At 49.8% G+C, this 20,840-nt stretch overlaps 1 protein-coding gene across 1 annotated transcript in view; it reads left to right on the forward strand.

Moving 5' to 3' along the window:
* The window catches only part of C3H4orf50 (chromosome 3 C4orf50 homolog), a 122,236-nt gene that overhangs the window by 53,656 nt on the left and 47,740 nt on the right, over nt 1–20,840 (forward strand). Inside the window, exons 11-12 of the mRNA XM_031010306.3 lie at nt 927–1,048; nt 6,431–9,413. Coding sequence (XP_030866166.3) covers nt 927–1,048; nt 6,431–6,682 — 374 coding nt within the window. The 3' untranslated portion in view covers nt 6,683–9,413. The remainder of the gene's footprint in view (nt 1–926; nt 1,049–6,430; nt 9,414–20,840) is intronic.

The following is a 20,840-nucleotide window of genomic DNA, read 5'->3' on the forward strand; positions in this document are numbered from 1 at the left end:
GCGCAGCTTACTACCCTCAGCGTGGGGGCGGGATGGGGCTCCTAAGGATTTGTTTAGTGTTGTGTTTGGATCAGGTGCACGATAAAACGTGTAGAACGTCTGGATGGTGTTACCTTTAAGACCAAGCTGCTATTGAGATCTGTTCATCTAGTGGTTCTTATTACTAGATTCTATTCTTGCCAGCTGTGTGGTCTTAGATGAGTTCATTAACCTCTCTGAGCCATACACTCTTTTAAGAGGAGGATAATATGACCTTCCTCTGGAGTGTCTGGCCCCTGGCACATAGCAGGATGTCAGTACATGAGCAGAGAAACGTGTTCTCAATCTTTGACGCCTCAGGATCAGGATGGGCCTGTCCTTCTCTGCCTTGGCCTTCTGTCCCTACAGCCTGACTTGGTGCCTGTTCTCACAGTTGGAGAGGCACAGATCCTAGCTGGTCTGCTTCTGCCACTAATTTTCTCTCTGTGGCCCCAGGCAAGTCTCCTTCCCTCTCTTGCTCAGCTTCATCCCGTTTCAAAGAAGGAAACACGCTAGACCGATTGAGTTATTTTTTTGTTGGACATTTCTGGAGGGCCGCCACATGCCAGATCCCACATAGGTGTTGCTGCACTTACGAAGCTAAGCCGGCTTGCAAAGGCAGTGGTCCCTGCATGGAATGAGCTTGCAGCCAGGTAGGGGAAGGTGAGGCAGGCAGGCAGGCAGTTTTCTGGGATGCCCCAAGATCATGACAGCACCATCAGAGGCGTATGGGTGAGGTCCTTGGAGAGCTCAAAGGCATCTGAGAGGACCTCTGCCCCGGGGCATGGAAACTGGGAATGATCTGGGAATGGCTAGAGAGTGAAGAAGGTTATGACAGGGCTCAGACACTTGTAGACTTTTCACCTAGGTTCCTGGGTGGAGGCTTGACTGAGAATTTTCCCTTCCAGCTCAGACATACCTCTTGAATCCTGAAATGGACAGTGTCCTCCAAAACTCATTGTCTTCAGAGTCCTGGCCTGTTCCCGAGCCGGAGTGGCCAGCACAGACAGCCCAGCTGGATTCTCTGAAGGTGAGAAGGCACCTGTCACCTCATTTCCTAAATGAACTTTGTTATTGAAAGTACAACACATTTACAGCTTAGCAAATTTTCCAAGTGATATACACCCAGAAAGCCACCACCAGGTCAAGAAATAGAACACAACCGACTCCCGAACAGCCCCCTGCTTTCACCCTCAGTCTCCTTCTATGATCTAATTTTAATGTTTGCTTCTGGTCAAATCATGTGTCCTAGGTCTGGTGACATTTTTTTTTTTTTTTGAGACGGAGTCTTGCTCTGTTGCCCAGGCTGGAGTGCAGTGGCGCAATCTCCGCTCACTGCAACCTCTGCCTCCTGGTTTCAAGCCATTCTCCTGCCTCAGCCTCCCAAGTATCTGGGATTACAGGTGCCCACCACCATGCCCGGCTAATTTTTGTATTTTTAGTAGAGATGGGGTTTCACTCTGTTGGCCAGGCTGGTCTCGAACTCCTGAGCTCATGATCCACCCACCTCGACCTCCCAAAGTGCTGGGATTATAGGCATGAGCCACCACACCCAGCTGGTCTGGTGACTTTTAGTGGATGCTGGACATCATGTATGAAAACCTTGATGACACAATTTGAGGCCTGACAGTATCTCCATCCACAGAGGACTTCCTTTGTTCTGCTCAGGGCAGGTCATCTTCCTCACATCAAGGCTGAGTCGACAAGGAGTTCCAGTGCTCAGGAGGTCTGCTGCATTTCTGGTTCACGCTCACTCCTAGGGCATAAAAGCCTGTCGAGTATTTGAGAGCCCTTTCCCCTGTCGGCCCCAAGAGGCTGCTCAGAGCTCTCCTTAGCTCTTCACCCTCTCAGCTGGCTCCTTCCTGCACAGACCCTGCCTTCACCTCGGGGGGAAATAGGTCCTCAATTGCCCTGCTCGCTTTTCTTGGCTTCTCTTCTGTTTTCAGTTTTGGTCGCACAAGTCCTCACAGCCTTCGTGGCTCTCAGATGGCTTCAGACAAATGTTCCGTTCCGTTTCCCCCTAGCTTTTCTAGTTGCACATACTGCAGGTTTGGTCCCAAAGACCCTAATCAGTCATTGCCAGAGCAGCACTCCCCTCTGTCTTCCCAGAGGAAACTTACTTATGAGCTTTGGGGTCTGGCAGATCTGAGTTCAAGTCCCAGCCTTACCCCGTTTTAGTTCCCTGTGATGTTGGGCAAGGACTTCATCTGCCTGCACGTAACTGTCAGCTGTGAAATGCGGCTGCCTGCCTCCTACTGTTAGGAGGAGAAATCAGGCAGGCAGAGCTGAGTGTGTGCCTGGCACATCAGAGGTGCTCACAGTAAAAAAGAGAAAGCAGCCATTGCTCAGAAGGAAAACTGCTCTTACTCGTTTTATTTCAGCTGATTGTAATTTTTCGCCCTTCTTTTATCCCCATGGCTTCTTCCCTGTCTCAATAATTACATTAATTTATTTTATCTAGAAGATAAAAGAGACAATAATATCTACCTCTCAGGCTTGTTGGGACAATTCAATGAAATCATGCATATGAAGTATTTATTATAGTGCCTGGAATCAAAAATAGAGGAGGTATTTAAAAAAAGATAGCTATTGTTATTGACCTTAAACTTTTTTTTCTGATGGGTAAACTTCATTTTAAATGACTTCTTATCTAGTAATAAAAACAAAGCTTTGATCATTCCTAGGATAATTACCTCTGATTTTTTATTTTAATCTACCTTATCAGCAGCAGGTAGAAGATATTCTAGGCAGGCTGGGCGCAGTGGCTCACACCGGTAATCCCAGCACTTCAAGGGGCCGAGGGCAGATCACTTGAGGTCAGGAGTTTGAGACTAGCTGGCCAACATGGTGAAACCCCGTCTCTACTAAAAATATAAAAATTAGCTGGATATGGTGGTACATGCCTGTAGTCTCAGCTACTCGGGAGGCTGAGGCAGAATTGCTTGAACCTGGGAGGCGGAGGTTGTAGTGAGCCAAGATCGTGTCTCTGCACTCCAGCCAGGGCAACAGAGCGAGACTCCATCTTGAAAAAAAAAAGAAAGAAAAAAAAGAAGAAAATATTTTAGGCGAAGGGAGTACTTGTAAAAAGATGGGAGGATGAGTGTCCATGAGGCATTTGGAGGAATGGTAAGCAACATCGCTGGAGCATAAAGTATGAGGAGGTAGAGCGGAGACTAGAAGAGGATCATGACGACAGTGATAGCAACAGCAGCGAAACAGAAAACACACCCAAATCTTACTGCGCCGGCATTGGCTCATCCAGTCCCACAAAGGGCTCACCAAATAGATATCAGCATCAGCTCCACTTTACCTGTGAGAAAAGATGAGGCACAGAGGGGCCAAAGGTCACCCAGCTCATAAGCGGCAGAGCTGGGCTTCCAACCAGGGGCGCCTGGCTCTGGAGCTGGCCCTCTGATCGTTATGTGGCCAGATGGTGCATGGCCTGGATGGGGGCGGGGTTGGGAGGAGAGGAGCAGTCCCTCTTCCCTCCCTCAAAGTTCCAATCTGGAGCTCAGTGTGAGAACAAACCCTCTAATGTCTGCTGTCAGTGACACTGGCCAGAAACCTGTAGCAAAGCTTTTGAGGAAATAGTTGGAGTAATATGTTGCATGAATGGATAAACCAAAAATGCATCTTAATACCCTTATGGTTCCAAGTTGGTCAGGTGTTCTTCAGCTTTCTTCAAAGTTATCACTAAAAACACAGAATGTCACTGGACTGGAAACCTTTCCTCTGCTGGAAATCATTTCAAGTCCATAGGGGACTTCAGTTTCTTTGCAGCAAGATGGCAGAATGTAAATTTAAATGTTTTTCCCATGTTTTGCACAGTACCTGGCCCATGGGAGGCCTTCAGAAGCACTTGTTGGGTGAATAGTTAGCCAGAGACAGGGGCCATCAGGCTGAGGCTGTTTCTCTGGAAGGTGCACGGCACCTGCTCCTGGTTCCCAGCACTGCATTTTCGCTGCAGTCTTGGTTCTGTCCAGTCGTCATGAGCATTTGGGAACAGAGCTCCTTGCCCTGGGCAAAAACAGACAGCAAGCCACGTATCTGGGCTGATTTGGGGGAAGAGCTTCCCATGCTGAAAACAAACTTGTTAAATAATGACACCAGGGGATTAGTGACCTACAAGGAAAATGAGGTCATGGAGTTTTGAAGGGCAGTAACTAAATTTGTCACGTCACACAAATCTATTACTGTACGGTTGAGCTTAGCAAAAAAAAGAAGAGAGCTTTAGAGTATACAGACATGTCCTGAAAAGGCTGACAAATCTTTAGTGAATGAGGAAATGTTTCGCCCTCTATATCATTAGCCTCATCCTATCACTCAGCCACTGAAGATCCAACACTACATCCCTGGGTTCAGCTGTCACTGTGGTGGGGAATCAGGCAGGCTTGAGAGCCGTATGGCCTGGGTTCAAATCTTGCAGCAGGCTCCTATTAGCTGTGTGGCCTTGGGCACAGCACTTCACCTCTCTGGGCTTCTGTTGCTTCATCTGTATGATGGGATGATAATAATAGCACTTATCTCCTTGGATTTTGTAAAGATGCAATGAATCAATACGTGGAAAGTGCTTGGAACGATATATCGCAAGAGCTTAGTAAATGTTCACTGTTGTAGAGTGAATCCTAGGAAATTGCCAATATTATACTACTCTTTCCCTCAGAAACAGTAATTTCATATGGCTTAAACTATCCTTATCATTATTATTATTGTTGTTGTTTTTGAGATGGAGTCTCCCTCTCTTGCCCAGGCTGGAGTGCAGAGGCACGATCTCGGCTCACTGCAACCTCTGCCTCCCAGGTTTGAGCGATTCTCCTGCCTCAGCCTTTTGAGTAGCTGAGATTACAGGTGTGCACCACCACACCCAGCTAATTTTTGTATTTTTAGTAGAGACATTCATTTCAAAACAAAAAGCTAAACTACGTTAAAATAAATCTATGCACTTTGACACTTCCTGGGGAGCCCTCAGTTCCTTGTCCTTGTCCTTGTTTGTCCTTCCATGAAGAGACAGCCACTTCCAGGAGGGGACAGAATTGGACAGGTAGCGCCTTTAGTACAAACAGGGTTTTACCTTGTTGGTCAGGCTGGTCTCGAACTCCTGACCTCAGGTGAGCCACCCACTTCAGCCTCCCAAAGTGCTGGGATTACAGGCATGAGCCAGGCCGACTATCATTATTATTATTATAAGATGGAGTCCAGACTCCTAATGCGCACATTAGTCAGCCCAGAATGACCTTGCATTTTAAACACATAACAGAATCCTGCTCCTCCCCAAAAGCTGAGCTCAGACACTGCCTCCATGAGGCCTTCCCAGCTCCTCAGTGTGCAGTCAGCACTTCCATCCTGGAGGCTTCATCAGCACCTATGTGGGTCTCTCTTCGGGCTTGAACCCTGCAGGATAATATTGAGTTTATGTGTCTGCCTCTCCCACTGGATTGGAAGTGCTTTGAGGGCAGGGACAAGGTCAGGCTTGGCACTAGTGATCGCCGATTCCCTGCCTCTGCTGTCCAGCCTCTTTTTCAGCCGTCTTCCACCGGTGAGGCAAAAGGCCTTGCTCATTGCAAACCTGCGGCTGCTCTTGCCTCCTGGGACTGGTGGAAGTTGGCTCCATTCTGCTCATCTGTCTGGCAAGGCACCGACACACCTGCCACACCCTTTAGAGGAGGGAGAAGAGGCATTAGCAGGACTCACATGTTACCTGGTGAGGCAGTCCTGCCTGTCATTTGCGGGAAGGTGCCTGAGAGGTGTGAGATGTTGGTCGTGAAGGGATCACAGGTACAATAGTGACTGGAAAGGAGACGTAGAAAGAGTGGAGATTTGAAATCAGATGGGCTTGGCTTTGAACTCGAAGCCAGCCACTTCAGAGCTAATACATTTAGTGAAGGCATTTAGAATCTCTTAAACTGTTAAGTGGGTTTTCATCTATAAAGTGGGCCTGATAATAGCTTGTTGCAGGAACTAAGTGAAGGCAAGTAAGATGGCACATTTGGGGAAAGCCCTGAGATGTGCTGGGCATGAGGTTTGCAACCAGCAAGACATGACTTCCCCTTTCAAGGGAAGGTCACTTTCTCTTATCACTGGGAAGGAGAAAATTTATAGAGGATATCTACTCTACAGGAACGCCCGCTCATGACTGTATTGTCAGGCACCTGCCACATGACGTGGAGAGGGAGCCTCATGCTGCCCCAATCTCATTTTATGACCCAGAACGCAGTGATGACAGCATGTGTCTCATTGAACTGTCACCAAAGGAAGTGAGCCAATGTGTGAGGAGTATTTGGTGCCAGGCACAGAAAGTGCCCCGAAACTGTTAGCTATCATTGTCATCTCTTCCTTTGATTAAATGTGTGAATGGAGGGGCTTTTACAAACATGTGGATGCAGAGACCATTTCATTGTCCTCTTGCCTGCAGCTCCCTCTGTCCTTGGTGTCCACGCTTGATCCTGGAACGTGCCTGGCAGCGGTCACTGTGGAACCAGGTCTCGCTGCACAACGTCTGCAAGGAAAAGGCGGAATGCCCTGTCCTGCCCTCCAAGTCGATAACGTCCCAGCACCCTCTGAGCTCCAGAGCCCAGCAAGGATCCTGGCTTTTCACCAAGAGCTTAGACAAAGCATTTGCAGCAATTCCCAGGTACATAAATCACCGCTGGAGTTAGAAATGTAATAGGGCCACTCATTCTCCGGAGCCATTTCATAGACTCCATAAATATTTGAAGCAGAACCTTCAGAGAGTGCTTTAAGAAATTGGTAGCAATCAGAGCCCTCATTTAGCGGCAAGTGGTTTTGCCTTCGGCTTTGGGATTTTGTGTTCATTGTCAGAGCTTGAGAGAAATGCTGGCCTGTGCCTGGCAAATTCTGAGGAGTTTGGCTTTGGCAATGTCAAGGCAGCATAGGAAAGATTTACTACCAAACCTATTGAATGATTGGTCCAGAGGTTCTCAACTGGGCGCAGTTTTAGCCCCCCAGGGAAAATCTGGCCATGTCTGGAGACGTTTTTGTTTGTCACAGCTGGGACACTGCTACTGGCATCTGGTGGGTAGAGGCCAGGGATGCTATGAAATGTCCTACAATACCCAGGCCAGCCTCCTAAAGCAAAGAATTACAGCCCGAGCGTCGCCAGTGCTGAGGTCGAGAGCCCAGGACGGATCTCATAGCTCCCAACAAGATCAGCCATGGAGAATTGTTTTGTTTTTTTTTTTTTCTGCCCCCGGGGTCCTTCCCATGTTTTAAAAGATTTTTTGTCTACTAAGTGAAACGCCTAACTTAAATCACCATATATTTTACATTTAAAAACATTAAAACTAACCAGAACTTTCTAATCAGTCCATCCACTCCAAAAACCTCTGTTGATATCCACTGGATGCCAGGCAATGTGGCATGAAGGAGAAGAGACAAGTCAATGTTGATCCTGGTGCCGGGGACCTCACAGGACAATGGGAGAGATACTCCTGTGAGTAAATCAGCACGCACGCAAGTGTCACATGTGCCCTGAGCAACGGGATGAAGGCAAGGGTCCGTTCTACTCGGCTTGGGAGAACTGGAAGTCAGCCACAAAGGAATGGCTGGGCAGTGTCCAGTGGGTGAGGTGGGAAGGGTGCTGCTGTACGAGGGAACGCATGTGCAAAGGCCCTGAGGCATAAAACTCAACTGTGCTGCTGTACGAGGGAACGCATGTGCAAAGGCCCTGAGGCATAAAACTCAACTGTGGATGTGCCCCTGGAGGGGAAATGGGCAAAGCATGCTCTTGTCAAGCCAGCTGCAAGCAGTCACTGCATCGTTCCCATCCAGCACCCCTTCCTTCCACCGAGAACAGAGACTCGTGCCCCGAATCAGGTGGGCGACTGAGGAGAAGAGCACTTCTATCCTGAGGGCAGCCCCCCAAAAAGAGAGTCCAGGGGGCTTGGACGACACACAACAGACCCTGACCCAGGCTCACCCACCAGAGATGTCACCTCTCTCTTTGGGAAGGGGCTGAGGAGGGGCTTAAGGGAAAGGTCAAAGCCGCTACCTGTCCAATTCTGTCCTCTCCTGGAAGTCACCGTCCCTTCATGGAAGGACAAACAAGGACAAGGACAAGGAACTGACGGCTCCCCAGGAAGTGTCAAAGTACATAGATTTATTTTAACGTAGTTTAGCTTTTTGTTTTGAAATGAAAATTACACAGAGTTCCCGTAGACTCTTCCCCGGGCTTCCCTTGATGTTAACATCTCATGTGACTTATGTTGTACAATTATAGAAACTAGTGGGTTTTATTTCGAGGAAAATTGGGGAGCCATTGAGACGTAAGAAAGGCAGCCTCAGCACATTGAGTTCCACCCTTTAAATTCGTTTATGGGGTTTTCTGATGGGTTAGCACATTCATCCATGTATTCCTGGATTGATTTACCCACAGATCTGTCTATTTATTTATTTATTCAATATGCATTTAGTGACTGCTGTGCGAGTGTCTGGCTGGATGCTGCTGGGGAAGAAGTAAAGATGATGCTGTCCACCTAGGTTTTCAGGGACCCCCCTGGAGACCCTGTGGCCCCGTTACCACCCCTCAAGAATCCCCAGATTGGAAACCACTGCGGTGATCCCTTTGTTGGTTCGACTACCCCAGGGCTTCCCTATAATTTCCAAGCAGGAAGTGACCTGCAGCACTGGTTTGGTGATCCGCCTTCTGCCTCCCTCTGTATTTTGGGACAACGTCATTAGCTTTGAGCATCAGGAACATGACAGAGAGAGGACAGAAACCCGGTGCAGCCGAGGACAGCCAGCTGAGCCCTTGCTGAGCCAGTGAGATGCAGCGTGGTGCCACCACATCTGGTCTCCAGGACTCCCAGGAGCTCAGACGTCCGTCGTCTTGTGACTTCATGCTCCCCTCTGCTGCGCTCACGTGCTGGGCCTGGGCAGAAAGGCAACCCAGGAAATCCATTAAAGCAAGCCAAGACGACCTTTGCAGCTTAACCCAACGATTCCCTAATAAATCATGTTTCCAAGGCAGAGCCACTTATTCTCCCAGGCCATGAATTGCCGTCTGGGTCTAGCACTTTGGGTCGGCTCAAGCTTTGTGCCGTGGCTCCCTGGGGCACAGTACAGGATGGCGGACTCCCCTCGCCTGGTCTGTAGACCCCAGCATTTGGAAGGGCACATGGTGGCTCCTTGCCACCCGTCAGATGCTCCAGGGGCAGGACCTGCTCTGGCAACCCAGCAGGTTCAGGCAGGAACTTGGCACACAGGAGCTGGTCTCAGGCTGCCCCACAGGCAGGGAATGACTACGAGTGACCCTGAGGCCTCTGGAGACCAGCCAGACGGTCCAGCCTGGCTCTGCAGCAGAAAACAATTTGTCACACGGACTGTCAGCAAACAACAATGGCGGACTTCCCTGGAGGTGGAGCCCTAAACCCTGCGAGGTAAATGCACCCCTCCGCCACTGCACAAAGGAGCCCCACCTGGGCTTTTAGGCAAATCAGAGGAGAGGGTTGGCTTGGCCTGAGGCCAAGCAGCAGAAGCTTTAGTGCGACGTCCCTCCCTGCTGCCTGGCTTGTTTTCCTGTGCTTCCGGGAGGCCTTCTGCTTGAGCTGCAAAGGAGTTCTGCTCAGCAGATGCTTCTCCGAGCACTTGTCAGGACAGGTGAAGGGCTGGGATGTGGTCACAGGAGTCTCACTCCAGGTTCCTGTCCTCCAGAGTTTGCTCTGACTGACATGAACAGGGACAACACAAGGCCCAGGGGCCGTGAAGTGGGCGGCTGACCAATGAGCAGTCAGGGAGGGCTTCCTGGAGGAAGTGCCCTCTGAGTTGAGCCTTGGAGAAGAGCAGGGATAAGCCTGGGTGAGGAGGCCTCCAAGCTAGGAGAAATCACGAGCAAAAGCCCAGGTAGGGTTGGGGTAGGAAATGGTGGTAGAGATACCTGGCTTTCTGTAATCCTGGGGTGGAAGGTTCCAGAAGGAAGACATTGCCTTTTTTGTGATCCTGCTGTGTGACCCTTTCTGATGTTCCCACAATGAGGAAATCACCTAACCACACACTTCTCACAACCTATCCCCATGGTTATATGCATGACTGTGTATCTGAGGGTAAATTGCTAAGAGGAAATCCTGGGTCAGAGGAGGTTAACATTTGTCATTTTGTTGGCCTTGGCCAAACTCCACTCCTCGCCCTCTTTGAAGTTGTAGCAGTTTTTGAATCTACTTGCAGAGCTTGGGGGTGCCTGGGGCCCCCAACCCTGCCAGCACCTGCCTGTGATGTGTGGATTCCATTTAGCATCACAGACAGGGCCCTGCCCTGACAATGATGCTTCTGAGTGGGGGAGGTGGGAGTTAGCAAGCAGGTGTTTGCTTCCTGACTCCACCGGAGGGGCTAGCTGCGTTTCCATCTGCAGGTGCTCACAAGCAGGAGTGACCTCAGCTGGGAGGCTGGGATCTGGCTGCTGGGGATGACTGATAGAGCACTGGGCAGTTTGGAGGCTGGTGAGGTGCTGAGAAGTGGCCTTTGGGCTCAGCCAGGAAGGCTGATATGGTCCTGCGTTCCTATCCCCATCCACCATGCGGCAGCTGTGGGCCTTCTGCCCAGATCCCTTCAGGCTTGGCTTCCTCCTGGGAAAATGGAAATTACAGCCCTGTGACATCATCTTATCTCATGGAGCCTTGAAAGGTATCACGTGGCCAGTGCCCGGCGGTGGCATTCACAGCCCAGGTGTGTGACCACCCCTCGTCCTTTCCCCTGTAACGCTGGAGGCAGGTGACCCAGGAGCCAAGCACACACCCCCGCCTGGCTTTGGACCCCAGCTCTTCCCCTTACCCCACCTCTCCCTGCCTCGGTGATCTCATCTGTAAAATGGGGTTGCCTGCCTCCAAGGGCGGTGGTGAGGTGTGAGTGAGTTAGCACCTGTGAAGCGCTCAAGGGGGGCCCTGCGACATGCTTAGAGCTATGGAAGTGCCGCCACTGCTTTATCTCCATGCTTGTCATTTTTAAAAAACAGAATGAAAACAAATCACTTAAGGTGCAGGTGGGAAGGAGAGGTTGGGGGGGGACTCACAGGGAGACACGCTCACAGCTGAAGAGCTCAGGAGGAAGACAGCAGGGGTCAGAGGGAAGCAAGGCTGCTGTTTCAGGCCTGTGCACAGGGCAGGTCAGCAGAGGTCTGCAGGGGTTGTAACGAGCCTGTCCAGAGGTTTCCTTCTCACCTTTAATCCTGAAAGTAACAGGAGCTCAATGCCTGCGGCTGCTGAATCTACTCTCAGGTCTCTCCCAACCAGCATCTCTGGTCCTTTCCACTGGTCTGTCTTTTCTGGAACAGCCTTTCCCTTGGATTTGAGGGTTGTTTTGTCTGGGCCTTCTGGAGGTGGGCTGAGCTGGGCGTCTTCCATTCCCTAAATGTCCGTATTTGTTTATCTGGAAGAATTTGCATCCCTGCTGCTTGGACCAGTATCTTTTACTTGATTTGACCCTTTTTAAAATGAACGAATCGAATACAGGCTGGCACGTCACACTCCAGAGCCCTCCCCTCTCCATGCGCTGCCTGCCTGGGAGGCCTAGATGGGAGTGGAGGTCAGCTTTGCTGCCTGGAGCTGATCCCCCTCCCCCATCCTCCCAGTCCATCTTTTCTCCTCTCCTTTCCCTCCCAACACACATCACCTCCCTCATCTGCTACAGAATCTCAGCCCATTGCTCCCTGGGGCCCTCCAGCCATGGCAGTGTCTGAGTGGCTGAGAGTAATTTAGCATCGGGCAGCAGGTGCAGGGCTGAGGGCAGGGGTCGGGGGAGCTGGGCTCCCAGCTGCTGCTGCTTCCCCATGCCCAGCCCCGGGGCTGGGTTCCTGGTATTTGCTGGACACCGGACCAGACCCCAGATCAATACCCCACCCCCAGCCTGACACACACAAGGGGAGGCTGCAGACAGGAGCCTAGAGTAGCCATTCCCCGTTGTCACTGATAGTCCATCCATGGCACACACACTGACTGCTGTGGGCCTACTGTGTGCTGCTGCTGTCCTGGGAGCCAGGGAGGCAGAGCCAGCTCTTAGCTTGGCTGCTGAGTGGGGCTCACTGTCAGGTAGCAGGAGCCAAAGAGGCATCGACCCTGCTCTTCCAGAGCTACTGCATCTGGTTGTTCAGGTTGTGTCCTAAGCAAGGCACTTGGTCCAAGGGCAGAAGGGGCTGAAATCCAGCCGTACTCTTTCCTTGGGCTGTGCCTGTCTAGAGGAAACAGTGCCTTTTACAGAGGCTGCCTCAGCCGTCCTGGCCAAGCCCTGCCACCTATGTCCACCTGGAGCGGGCATCTTTTTGCATTTCTGTACAGAGGCACTGTGTGGCCCAGCACAGTAATTTTTGCTGACTCAGACCTAGTGGTGCTGAGTCAGCAGCCTGTGGTGGGCAGGTCTTGGAGTCCCCGAGACCCCCCAGCAGGGCCCTCCAGCTTGTACAATGCCAGAGGGGCTGGACCTGCCCCCATGCGCCCTCCTGCCAGACTCAGGAGGCTGGCACTCTCCCAGGACCTGGCCTGCGAACAGTCCTGCCGTGGGATGATGGGACAGTGCTCTCTGCTCACTGGCAGGATTAAGATACTGCTGTCACTGAGTCCTACCTTTTATCACCAAATAGTCCCAGCACCTGCATCCTGGATCCTCCTTTAGGAAGTTACTGTGACTCCACCCATGCCCGGCTTGAGGCCAGGTTAGTACTGGACAAGGACTCAAGGCAGTGGGGATGATCATGGGGCTGCTGCTTCATAGCTGTGTGTCTCTAGGTGAGTCATTTAACTTCTCTGTGTAAATCAACTGTAGCCGCAATATTACTGTGTAAGAAACCAGCCCAAACGCAGTGACTCCCAGCCATTCTTTCTCACTCTCTCCTCTGCAGCTTGGCAAGGGTTCGGCTGACCAGGCTGGGCTCAGCTGGGAGGCTTTGCTTCAGGCAGAGGGCTGGGATTCAGGCCTGCTCCATGCCACAGTAAGTCGCGTGAACATCAGTGGGGCGGGGACTCACACTCCTCTGCTATGGCAGGAGGAGGAAGAACTGACAGCATCCAGCCTCCTGCCTCTCACAGCAGACCTAGCACACCCCATGCAGGACAGGGGTCAAGACCAGAAGCAGCCACCCGAAAATAGTGCTCATCACACAGGAGGCTCCCAGCAGCTTTTGGTTCCCTTTGGCTGTCCCTTGAATGTCTTCACAATGGCATAAAATATTTCTAGGCAAAACCAAAACTTACGACAGGGAATTCAAGTGGAGTCAGGGGTAGATGCACACAGCCGGTGCCAAAACGAGTCGTTCTTGGAGGAGGGAGTGTCGGTGCCGGGAACTGTGCGTGTCCATGGCCTTTCTGAGCACGCTCCTTCCTCTCCTGGAAATCTGGCTTTGTTTCTGGCTTCTCCCTGAGGATCTAAGTAGAGACATCCAGAAAAGAACGACAGAGTCCTCAAAGGAGCCAGCCAGTTTCTTTCTTTAGCGCTTGACCTTTTAGACAGTTTGGAATATCTCCCCCCAAGTTCCCTTAAGGACGGGAAGTGGTGAGGGAAGGGGTGGATGGAGTAGATGGAGGTCCCCAGCCAAGGACCTTCCACCCGCAGCCAGGTGGGGAGCGGTGGTCCCTTGACTGTGCCGCCTGGGACCAGAGACCAGCCCCGCTGCTTCTGAGGAGGGGCCAGCCAGTGCTCATGCGCTTTGCCCTGCTCCCTCGCCCTGGAGGTGCCTGCCGTCCCCACTGCCAGCCCTTCCAGGATTCTGGAGTGCAATTCAGCTGGCTTCTCATTGGCTTTCTGTGCAAATTCAGTAGAGCAAAGAAAGCTAAAAAGTGGCTTAACTTCTGTTCTCTCCTCCTCCTCTTCTTATCTATTGATCTATCTATTATCTATCGATCTATCTATCATCTACCCATCTATCTTCAGATCCCCTCCATCAGTAGGTCTTGTCGCCTCCACCCGGGATCCAGCTGCCTCTTACGACTCCTGACCCTGGTTCATTGGCAGCTCCATCCCTGGTGCCTAGAACAGTGCCTGGCTCCTCCCAGGGCTTAATACATGCTTGTTGAATGACTCCATGAACTAGTTGATTCATTTTATTTTAATGGCACTTCCAAGCACATATTTTATTTTATCTCACTGTCTGTAGTGCAAGTTCTGTTAGATGACAAAGTATTATCATCCCTTTTATTTTTGCTTTGGGAGTAGAGGGGGTAGGAAGGCAATGGTTCAGGGAAGAGCAGAGGAGGAGAGGGATTGGAACCCAGCTCCCCCTGCACATTACACCACCACCTGCTGCTGAAGGAGGAGAGGGCCTGAGTTTTGCTGGGGTTGGGGAAGAGGTCTGGATTAGCAAGAAGGTAGGACGGACGGAGAGCGAACGCATTATAGGAAGGGATGGAGAAGAAACAGGAAGTGTGGAGGGCAGTAGAGTAGGGAGACTTTAGACTCTCTTCAGCTTTGAAATTTAATTTTTCTGTTGGAAGGACTGTTATTTATTTCATGCCATCTGTCTTAGACCATTTATTATGGAATTTTATCTGTGCCATTATTAACAGGGCCGTAAATTTCACCTCATAGATAAAGTGACTTCCTTTCTCAGCTTCACATTTGTATTTCTTTGCTCATGAAGGTTATTCTCTGAGTGTTGGTTTGCAGGGTAATCAACAATAACTTGAAATGAGACAGACTGGGATACCAGTATCAGATCTGTCATTAACTAGCTTTGGGATCTAAAGTGACATAACCTCTCTGAGCCTCAGTTTCTCATTCCAGAGTGTCTCTTGCTTCACAATCATGTGCCACCACCACCCCTTCATTCCCTTAATGCAGGTGGCTTTACTATGTTGTTATGAGAAAAGTCACTTGGTTTAGCTATTTTACACTAAGTTGTGAATGATTGATAGTCTGTCATCTTTGTACAGAAAACTACCTTTCGTAGTTTGTAAAGAGGACGCTCATGGCATAGAGAAACTTTCAAGTTGGCAGGTTTGGGAGCAGTGAGATAGAATGAGGGGACTCTCGACGGGACCCTAGTTCTGGTCCAGAAGACAGCCAGCCATCCAGCTAGGAGCTGAGGGTCCATGAAAACAAGTGCAAGAAAAGCACATGCTGCTTTGGGGATGAAATTGTGGCCATGAGCCCCTACTCTGTTCTGTGTGTGGGCTGAGCACCTTGTCTCACTCATGCTTATGCTGACCTGGAGGGCCTCTTGTCACTGCCTTAATGCCGTAGGTAATTCATTCATTCATTCATCCACCCATCCATTCATTCATTCATCCACTCATTCATTCATTCATCCATTCATTCATTCCCATGATGAATGCTTACTGATCGTCTCCTATGTGCAGTCATGCTTCCTGGTGTATGGGATTCAGCTATGAACAAATCATCAGGAAGAGAAAGGCTACACACAGATTCATATATATTGTGTAATTTCAAGTCCTGATCGATGTTGTGAGGGAAGAAAAACGGGGTGGAGACAGTGGGTAGGAAACGAGGAGGGTGACCTTTTCTATTGGATGTTATCAGTCAAGACGTCCTGGAGGAAGTGCCATTTTGAGTGGAAAACTGGTTGAAGAAGGAAGGCAGGAGAGAGGTGAAGTAGCTTGCCCAGGAGAACTCAGCGAGTAAAAGAACAGATTCAACCCCATTTTTGAAAATATTTTGTTTTGAAAAATTTCGAACCTTTACAAAAGTACAGAGAATAATAAAAGGAACCTCATGTAGTCATCAGCAACGTCGACAATGACCAATTCAAGAACAATCTCGTTTCATTTCTACACCACCCCCTTCTCTCCACTCATATTATTTTGAAGTAAAGCTAGATATCATATCATTTAATTCATCTTTTAAACAGTCACGATACCACCATCACACCTCAAACAAATGACGACTCCTTCACTTCATCAAATATCCAATCAGTGTTCAAATGTCTAAGTGGCCTGTCAGTTTTATAGTTTAAAAAATATTTGCAGTTTGTTTGAATCAGAATGTTAATAAGGTCTTCACACTGTGATTGTCTTTCTTTGTGATAAAATATACAGAATGTATAGGTTGGTGCAAAAATAATTGCAGTTTTTGCTATTTAAAAGTAGCACCAACCTATACAATTTTTTGCGCCAACTTTTGCACCAACCTATAAAATTTACATTTTATTTACATTTTAACCTTTTTTTTTTTTTTTTTTTTTTTTTGAGACGGAGTTTCACTCTTGTTGCCCAGGCTGGAGTGCAATGGCGCGATCTTGGCTCACTGCAACTTCTGCCTCCCAGGTTCAAGTGATTCTCCTGCCTCAGCCTCTGGAGTAGCTGGGATTACAGGCACCCGCCACCACGCCTGGCAAGTTGTTCTGTATTTTTAGTAGAGATGGGGTTTCACCATGTTGACCAGGCTAGTCTCAAACTCCTGACCTCAGATGATCCACCTGCCTTGGCTTCCCACGGTGCTGGGATTACAGGCGTGAGCCACTGGGCCCAGCCCATTTTAACCTTTAAGTACATTTATTTACATTCCCATTTTAACCTTTAAGTACATTTATTTACATTGTTATTCAACCATCACCACCATCCACCCACAGAACCCTTCTCATCTTCCCAAACTGAAACTCTGTTCCCATTAAACACTAACTCTTCATTCTCATCTCCCCCAGCTCCTGACAGCCACCAATCCACTTTCTGTCTCTATGAGTCTGGCTACTCTAGGGACCTGATCTGAACGGAATCACACAATGTTTGTCCTCTTGTGAGCAACTGGCTTGTTTCACTTAGGACAGTGTCTTTGAGGTTCATCCGTGTTGGAGCGTGGGCGGAATTTCCTTCTTTTGAGGGTGAATAATCTTCCCTTGTCTGGAAGAAGCACATCTTGTTTGTTCACTCATCAATCTGTGAACCCTGGTAGTGTGTCTTTAAAGTCTTTTCATCTATAGCTTCTGCCTCCTTCTCTTTTTATTTTCTTGCAACATGCTGTTGAGGAAACCAGGTCACTGTGCTACAGTTTTTCACGTGTGCAAGGCGGGGGTCTTGCTGCTGTGTCCCTGCTGTGGTGTTTGTTGTGCTCTCCCCTCTGCTGTCTGTCCTTGAATTGGCCATTGGCTCCAGACCTTTGATTTTATCCAGATTCAATGGTTTTATTTTCAAAACTCCTTTAAAGGTGGTGTTAAGTTCTTCTATCAGGGGCAAATGTCTGGCTGTCTCTCTTTCTCTATTTTTTTTTTTTTTTTTTTTTTGAGATGGAGTCTCACTCTGTTGCCCAGGCTGAAGTGCAATGGTGCAATCTTGGCTCACTACAACCTCTGCCCCCCGGGTTCAAGTGATTCTCCTGCCTCAGCCTCCCGAGTAGCTGGGATTACAGGTGCCCACCACCATGCCTGGCTAATTTTTTTTTTTTGTTTTTTTTTTGGAGATGGTGTCTCACTTTGTCACCAGGCTGGAGTGCAGTGGCACAATCTCAGCTCACTGCAACCTCTGCCTCCCGGTTCAAGCAATTCCCCTGCTTCAGCCTCCTGAGTAGCTGGGACTACAGGCGCATGGCACCACACCCGGCTAATTTTTTGTATTTTGTTAGAGACGGGATTTCACTATGTTGGCCAGGATTGTCTGGATCTCCTGACCTCGTGATCCGCCTGCCTCGGCCTCCCAAAGTGCTGGGATTACAGGCGTGAGCCACCACATCCGGCCTTTTGTATTTTTAGTAGAAGCGGGGTTTCACCATGTTGGTCAGGCCAGTTTCGATCTCCTGACCTCAGGTGACCCACCCACCTCGGCCTTTCAAAGTGTGGTGATTACAGGCGTAAGCCACCACGCCCAGCCCTGGCTATCTCTCTTTCTGTGATGTTAGCATCCCTAATGCCCAATACCTAGATCATGAACTCATTAGTTACGAATTCGAGGTGTCCTATAATACCATTCTTTCATCACTTACCTGCTGGAAGACTCCTAGCAGCACTTCCCGTTGCCCCCTCTTCAGTTCCTCAGTTAATTGAATTTTCGCACCTGCAAAGCTTATGTGCTGTATGAGCCTTGCTCTCACAGTCTCCAGCATTTACTAACTGCCTGCTCTGTGCCTTTTGCTGGGGTCACAGAGAGAAGTGTCCCCAACCCCATGGGTTGTCACAGACCTGTGGGAGAGAAAAGCAGGTACATTGGTGGATTCATCCCAAATTGACCATGGAGGTAGAGGTACTGACAAGATCCTGTGGGCGCACATAGGGGACAGACCCTCCTGGAAGTGAGGAGTGCCTGGAAGAGGTGCCTGCATCTGGATGCGTCTGATCTCGTGCAGAGGCTGGCAGGGACCCTGGGGGCTGGGCTGACAGCTCCCACTTTTAGACTTTCTAAGTTTAATTTTTTGAAACTGAAAGCAGATAAAGCAGTCCTGATTTTATCAGGGGCTCCCAGGGGGACGATCCAGCCGGTATCCTGGGGTTTCCTTCCATCTCCGGGACTTGGAAGAGTGTTAGGCTACAGCCTGGATGAGGCCACATCCAGGGCTCCAGTGGGGGTGAAAAAGACCTCAGAGGCAGCAAAAGGAAGGGTTGTGAGTGTGGGAGGCCCTCGGGGCTGCAGTGCGGGAGCTGCCTCTGCCTCTCACCAGTCAGTGATTTGAAGGGGCTCCCTAGCCTCTCAGGGGTTGTTTTCCCATCCGTTGCTTGAGCTTGCATTCTGCACGTGGCTGCATGGACAGGTCGCCTGGTTGCCAGAATTATTTCTGGAGGCTGCATTCTTTTTCCCCAAGGTGCCCCAAGCATCACAATTATTGAGGTATTTTCCTCCTATGGTAAACTTCCTTTCTCATCAGCCACCTCATCTAAGAGCATTTGCCTCTTCCAGGGCCAAGGGCATTGAGTTCTTCTTAACAAATCTGCAACCCTGCTGGGGGCTTGATATAAAACTCCCCAACTGCTCAAATTGGGGTCAGTAAGGAAGGGAGGCCATTCTTGGAGGTCACACAGCTCAGCTTCATTCTTGGAGGTCACGCAGCTCAGCTTCCTTATCTCATGAATGGGGTCTCAGCAGGAAAGATGTGACTGAGGGAGTCCATTTGTTCAAATAATAAAAAGAATAAAATAATACATTACTGTTCAGAATATTCCACCTTTCATCTTAAATAGGTTCCATGAGTGAGTCGGTGGGAATTCTGATGGGGTGCAGGCCAAGCCTGTGACCTTCCCTGGCTGTCATCTTTATTTAAATGGTGGTCTCTCCAAGGGCACTGGCCAAGAGCACCATGTGTGTTATCACCTCCCACGTTGTTGTATGTAAATGTATCTTCTGTAGTGCCACAAAGAAATAGCACTTGAACATAAATTTAATTCTCTCAGCAGGGCAATCTTTACTTTCTGCAGAAAGGGTGCTCATCGCAGATGTAATAATGGTGAGAGCACATCCGAACAAAGGAGGGAAGCAATTTTTATTCCTTATGCAGTTTGTCCCTGCTACTGTGTCCTGTCTCCATTGGCTGGAGCCAGACTGCACAATCTAAACTGAAGCCCGATTGGCTAACAGTTTAAAACGTTTCTAAATAGGTAAAGGCAATAGAAAGACAAAGGAAAAGAGGAAGTTGCTTATGAAAGGACTTAGGAAAGTAATAACATTCCCAAATAAGGGAGGGGCATAGGCTGCAAGCTGGGACATGCCTGTGAGCATGTCCAGCTTGGACATCTTGGTTAAAGTACAAGGACATAGAATGTTCTACATGCCTGTGAGCATGTCTAGCATGAAGTTAGTCTTTAAAAGAAACTATTATTTCTAACACTTATGATTTATTCTTTAACGAGAAGGGAAACTTTGAAGAGGAACTTTTACTTTCTATACACGTCTTTTATCATATTCGGCACAGGGGGTGCATTGAAGGTCTAGGGGTTTTGGGTTTGTGAAGAAGGCACTAAACCCTCCTGCCAGTCCTTTCCAGGCACCCTCAAGCCCCAGCCTGGCTGCCGTCCTCCCACCCTGGGAGCTCCTTCTGCAGCTGACTGTGCACTCCTGGGAAGCAGAGGGTGTGTCCTGCTCAGGGGCAGGACAAGGGGTGAACAGGGTGGCAAGCGTGGGAAGCAGTGACCACCGTAGGGTCAGAGGGTGGGGAGAGGGCGCTGCCGTTCCTGGAGGCTGGGAGAGCTAGAGCTGGGGGCTGCCATAGAGGAGCCTGGCCTCTGCCAGACCTACTCTTGATGGGGTGGAGAGTAAGTTCTAGAGCCTTCTCTCCTCCCTTTCTCCAGCCTTCTCCTTGTGCCTCCCATTGGCTGAGCCCAGGTGGAAGTCAGAGGCCAAGGGAGCCAGGGACGTCATCCTTGGGGTCAGTCTCCTGGGGCCAGAGAATGGATGAAACTGGGGCCAAGAGGGCAGAACAACAGCTAGCAGGGCAGCCGAGTGTGAGAAAACACAGAGGACAGATGCCCCAGCCCAGGGTCCAGCCCAGCCCAGGGCCCAGCCTGCCAGCTGGTCAAGAAAAATGCAGGTTTCCTTCAAATGATTAATAGAAGCAACTGAGATGGCAACAAGGAGGTTGATGGTTAGGAGGCAGGGGCCGGGGCAAGTCTCATCTGCACCTCCTTGGGCAGGCCTCACCCTTTGGGGCCTCTGTTTCCTCCTCTCCAAGGTGAAGGCCTTGGAAGAGATCCCACTGCCCCGACTCCACAGGGCCCTGCGACTCATTTTGCTCGTTAGATCCCATGTGGGTCTCCGATCTGCAGGTGCCAGGCTCACATTCACGAGCCATGTTTGTCAATGAAATGGGAGGTTTCCCCTCTCCCGGGCGCTGGCACTCTGGCCGGGCTACTTAAATGCAGGATAAGACACAGAAGAAAATGAAGTGAGTCCCCTGAGATGTGGCCTCAGCCAGGGCCTGGGTTCTAGCAGCTGTGGGGTCCCCCGGGAATGTAG

Source organism: Gorilla gorilla, chromosome 3, assembly GCF_029281585.2.
Source record: "Gorilla gorilla gorilla isolate KB3781 chromosome 3, NHGRI_mGorGor1-v2.1_pri, whole genome shotgun sequence".
Taxonomy (NCBI): domain Eukaryota; kingdom Metazoa; phylum Chordata; class Mammalia; order Primates; family Hominidae; genus Gorilla; species Gorilla gorilla.